At 38.8% G+C, this 4,786-nt stretch overlaps 1 protein-coding gene across 1 annotated transcript; it reads right to left on the reverse strand.

Moving 5' to 3' along the window:
- LOC141822649 (putative gamma-aminobutyrate transaminase 3, mitochondrial) lies at positions 1-4,565 on the reverse strand. Its single transcript, XM_074709987.1, has 10 exons — positions 4,347-4,565; positions 1,749-1,796; positions 1,528-1,611; positions 1,352-1,439; positions 1,165-1,243; positions 695-785; positions 486-564; positions 285-400; positions 115-180; positions 1-33 (listed from the first exon to the last, which is right to left on the reverse strand). Exons 1-10 carry the CDS (start codon positions 4,563-4,565, stop codon positions 1-3), a joined length of 903 nt encoding a protein of 300 aa, XP_074566088.1.
- Positions 4,566-4,786: the final 221 nt, after the last annotated feature.

Genomic DNA, 4,786 nt, shown 5'->3' on the forward strand with positions numbered 1-4,786 from the left:
CTACAGCAACATGGACTTGTAAATCTGGAACTTCTAAAAGATAAATCAAGTAAAGCTAAAACAAGTAGGAGGATTGTAAACAGGTAAGAAACAAGACATATCATTTAAGGTTACCTTAGATTTCAATTTTGCTACCTTCTCCTCTGTGCTCTTCAGAGCTTCTCCATAGATGTAGATCAACTAAAACAATGGAATAGTTAAATTAAACAAGATCGAAATTGCTTAAATTAATGAAGACCGAACGGTCGATGGAGTGGATATTTAGCATGAAAGGAATAACTTACTTTATCTATCTCATCTGGAGTAATAATATAGGGAGGGGACATCATTATGCTGTCCCCAGCAACTCTAATTAGCATTCCGCGCTTTTCACATTCTGATCCGAAGATCGCACCTACACCTGAAATCAGCAGAAAACTTATTGAAAAAATAGATCACAAGGCATCTAAAACAGAAGAAAATTGTAAACTAGGCATTGAACATACCCCACTCAGCAGGAAATGGTTCATTAGGTAACTTGTTGTTAGTGAACTCAGTTCCAAGAATCAAACCAATCCCGCGTATCTACAGAAAAATAGTTGTCTCCACAAACTCTAAAATGGAAACTTAAAAACAAGCAAGAATAGACACCAATGTCGATAGGATTGGTGATTCAAGGATAATATAGCCACACGGTTCCTACTAAAATGTGTACCTCCCCAATGATGGGGCTATCTGAAAAAGCTTTGATGCCCTCTTGGAACTTTGGAGCAATGGCTTGCACTATCTCAGTAATGTTTCTTTCCCTGCAAAATATGAGACTATATTAAATTTCTGAAATAATCAAAATATGATCAGTAGAATCATGTCCAGTTGTAAGTATTTTTCCAGTATATAAAGATTACCCTTCAACTTATTATTTATTACCTTTTGTTCACTATTAGCTGCCAACATTATACAGCATTTTTCAGTTAGTATCAGCATTATGAGATGAGATGAGAGATATTAGAGAAAGGTTATTAGAAAATACACAGTAGGATTAGAAGCTCTTAGTTTAGATTCTGATATAACCTGGTAAGCTAAATGGAAGAAAACATTTGCTAAAACCATTTCCAATTATTAGGAAACTATGACTAGTTAATGATGCATCAGTCACCAATTGAAGATGGAAAAGAGAATGCATACTTATAAATTTTAAGAGTTTCTAAAGCAACAGCGCAGGAGACTGGATGACCCGAATATGTGAATCCATGAGAAAATGAACCTAAAAAAGACCAATAAGGTTTAAAATGTGAAAATCATTGTATTTTAGCTGGTAATCAGTAATAAATGATGACACAATCTATTTCAATCTGATTGGTTATAATCATACCGAGTTTGTTACTTTGAGAATATATAACATCTACAATTTCTGGGCTAACAAGTATTGCACCTATTGGCAAGTATGCTGATGAAAGAGCCTGCAATATAAAGAAACTTTATGCTTGTAACTGGACATTGAATTGATTATACTTTGGAACTAAAAAGAAGATTATAGTTTAAACTCACTTTAGCAATGGAGACAAGATCAGGCTTGATATTGTATTTGTCACATCCAAACATTGTCCCTAATCTTCCAAAAGCAGTAATGACCTGAACATATATAAAACAATTTGATATTAAATTGTTTTGGAGTGTTTAATGTCTTTTCTCAATGAAAAATCTTCCATTGTTTTCATTAGATAGGAACGAGTACATAAATTTTCTCAAAGAAGTTAGGAGTTAAGAACCTCATCGGCAATAAATAATATATCATACTTCTTCAGAACAGCTTGAACCTATGGAAAGATCAAAAAGGAAAAGATGTGCATCAAATCAAAAGACAGCAAGAGAAATATACAGCATATATAGTTGTGTCTATATTGTAAAAGAAACAGAAGAAAAAATTATGAATCTCAGACAATGGATATATACTACGAAGCTAATATGGATTAACCAATAAAACTAGTAGCAAGTGGCTAAACCCATTGAAAGTAAATATATTATCCATTATTTCCACAAGTGGATGCAGCAGACTCACTGTACACTAAGATCTAAGGAAAATAAGAAGATGGGATCCATATGCTTCTTTGCTGAAAAGGTTTTTATCTTCGCTGAGAATAATGCAAGAAAACAAAAAATTGAAGAAAAACTATAAAACATTGCAAAAAATAGTTAGGGTTCGTGCGGAGAGGAAGTCTCGGCGGCGAAGTCTCTGCACAGACTGGGTGGAAGGCTCGGCGGCAAGCAATCGCAGGAAGCCGGAGAGGAAGTTTAGGGGTTCGTGCAGACTGGGTGGAGGCTCGACGGCAAGCAATCGCAGGAAGCCGGAGAGGAAGTTTAGGGTTCGTGCGAGAGGGAGCCGCGGCGTCCGGAGAGGAAGCCTCGGCGGCAAGCAATCGCAGGAAGCTGGAGAGGAAGTTTAGGGTTCGGGCGAGAGGGAGCCGCGGCGTCCGGAGAGGAAGTCTCGGCGGCGAACGCTCGGCGGCAAGCAATCGCAGGAAGTAGGGTTCGGGCGAGAGGGAACCGCGGCGTGATTATTATCTATGCCAAGCAATCGCATGTGCAGAGACTTCGCCGGCGGCAAGAAATCGCATGTGTAGTTTTCATTTAGCAATCTAAAGCTAATTTTTTCATTTTCATGTTTGCTTTCAATCACAATGGTACTAAGAAATTCTAAAACTAACCTAGGGTATGTGGGGTAATCCATGGTCATAAAATTCGTCCATCCTACTCTCTCTAACAATAAATTAATATCATTATCTATGCCAAGCAATTTTAAAGCATGCCAGTGTAGGTATTTAGTGCAAGAAATTTTGCGACTAGCCAAAGCATTAAATCTTAATCTATGTTCCATTTCGTCAAAAATAATACCATATCGTGATTCGTTACCTTTGTGTGAAGCCCCCCTCCTTTTGATAGTGTTTCCTTCCTTGTTTCCTTCTTCTTTTCGATCTTCCTCAACATTCTTCAAGTGCAAGGAAAACCTAGGTGAGCCTTTATGAATGAGGGAGAAAGAAAAATGGAATGGATTGGGAAGAGGAGAGGAAAAGAGGTTTGAAGGTGGAGAGACATGGTCGTGTGAGGTTAGGGCACACCTTGTGAAATTAGGGCACGCACGGCCATGTGCGTTTTATTGCAGACGAGGCATGACCTGCAAAAGTCGGCTTTCTGTGGGCGAGATAAGCCCGTGCCTAGGTGGCACGGCTGGTTGAAGGCGTGGATCTATGGTAGAGGCATGACCGTGCCCAAGTGGCACGACCTCAAGAAGTTACGGCTCTGTGAAGGGAACACGACCATGTCTGTGAGACACAATTTCAAATGGGTGTGTCGCTGAGAAGAAGGCACGACCGTGTTTGGAGACACAGCCTACAGAAGTTGACATTCTGTTTAGGAGACATAGCCGTGTCTCATGACACAACCTCAAAAAGGTGTGGTTATGTGGAGGAGACACAGGCATGCTTAGTGGACACGACCTTACTGTATTTGGTGTTTAGCCCCAAAATTTCCTGTAAACAGAAGAAAAATCTATAACTATCTTGTAAAAACAATCAAAAAGAAAATATAAAAACTCTTGGGTTGCCTCCCAAGAAGAGCTTGTTTAAGGTCTTTAGCTCGACCCCTTTTTGCACAAATCTGGTGGGCATGACTCGATTAGGAGATAATCCTCTTTTTCTTGGAAAGGCATCCCCAGGAAATATTTCTTTAGTCTCTGTCCATTAACTCTGTTCATTCCAGATTCCTCATCCCATATATCTACAGCTCCATTGGGGTAGACCTTGAGAATTTTATAGGGTCTAGACTCTTGATTTTAATTTTTTCGAAAAAAGTTTGAGTTTGGAATTGAATAGCAACACCATGTCTCTTCCTGAAATTCTCTTTATACCATGTGTTTGTCATGTCATTTCTTTATTCTTTCTTTATAAGACTTTGCTTGCTCATAGGCATCCATTCGTATTTCTTCTAATTCTCCAATTTGTTGTTTCCTTTTTTCCCCCAGCTGCTTGTAAATCTAGGTTTAAATGTTGTATTGCCCAATAAGCTCTATGCTCCAACTCCACCGGCAAATGACAGGCTTTTTCGTACACTAAACGAAATGGTGTCATTCCAATAGGGGTTTTATAAGCTGTTCGGTAAGCCCAAAGTGCATCGTCAAGCTTTAACGTCCAATCCTTCCTAGATAGGGATACAGTTTTTTTCAATATTTATTTTATCTCTCTGTTTGAAACTTCCACCTGTCCGCTGGTTTGTGGATGATAAGGTGTTGCCACTTTGTGTCTTACTCCATATTTGATCAATAGTTTCTTGAATTATTTTTCTATGAAGTGCGATCCCCCATCACTGATTACTATTTTAGGGACTCCAAACTTAGGAAATATATTCTTCTTGAACATCTTGATCACTGTGGCACCATCACATTTAGGAGAAGCGATAGCTTCGACCCATTTAGACACATAATCTACTGCTACGAGGATGTAATTATTTCCACAAGATGATGGAAAAGGTCCCATAAAGTCTATTCCCCAGACATCAAAAAGTTCAACTTCTAAAATAGAGTTCTGGGGCATTTCGTGGCGTTTGGAGATATTACTTATCCTTTGGCAACTATCGCAGTGAATAACGAATTCTCTAGCATCCTTGAAGATATTCGGCCAATAAAATCCTACTTGCAAAACTTTTGTCACTGTTTTCCACCCTCCATGATGTCCCCCATATGGTGATGAATGACAATGATGTAGTATTTGCTCCATCTCTTCCTCGGGCATGCATCTACGAATTATAGTATCCC

This window comes from Curcuma longa, chromosome 1, assembly GCF_044706935.1.
Source record: "Curcuma longa cultivar G26 ecotype Majalengka, Jawa Barat chromosome 1, ITB_CL_G26_1.1, whole genome shotgun sequence".
NCBI lineage: Eukaryota > Viridiplantae > Streptophyta > Magnoliopsida > Zingiberales > Zingiberaceae > Curcuma > Curcuma longa.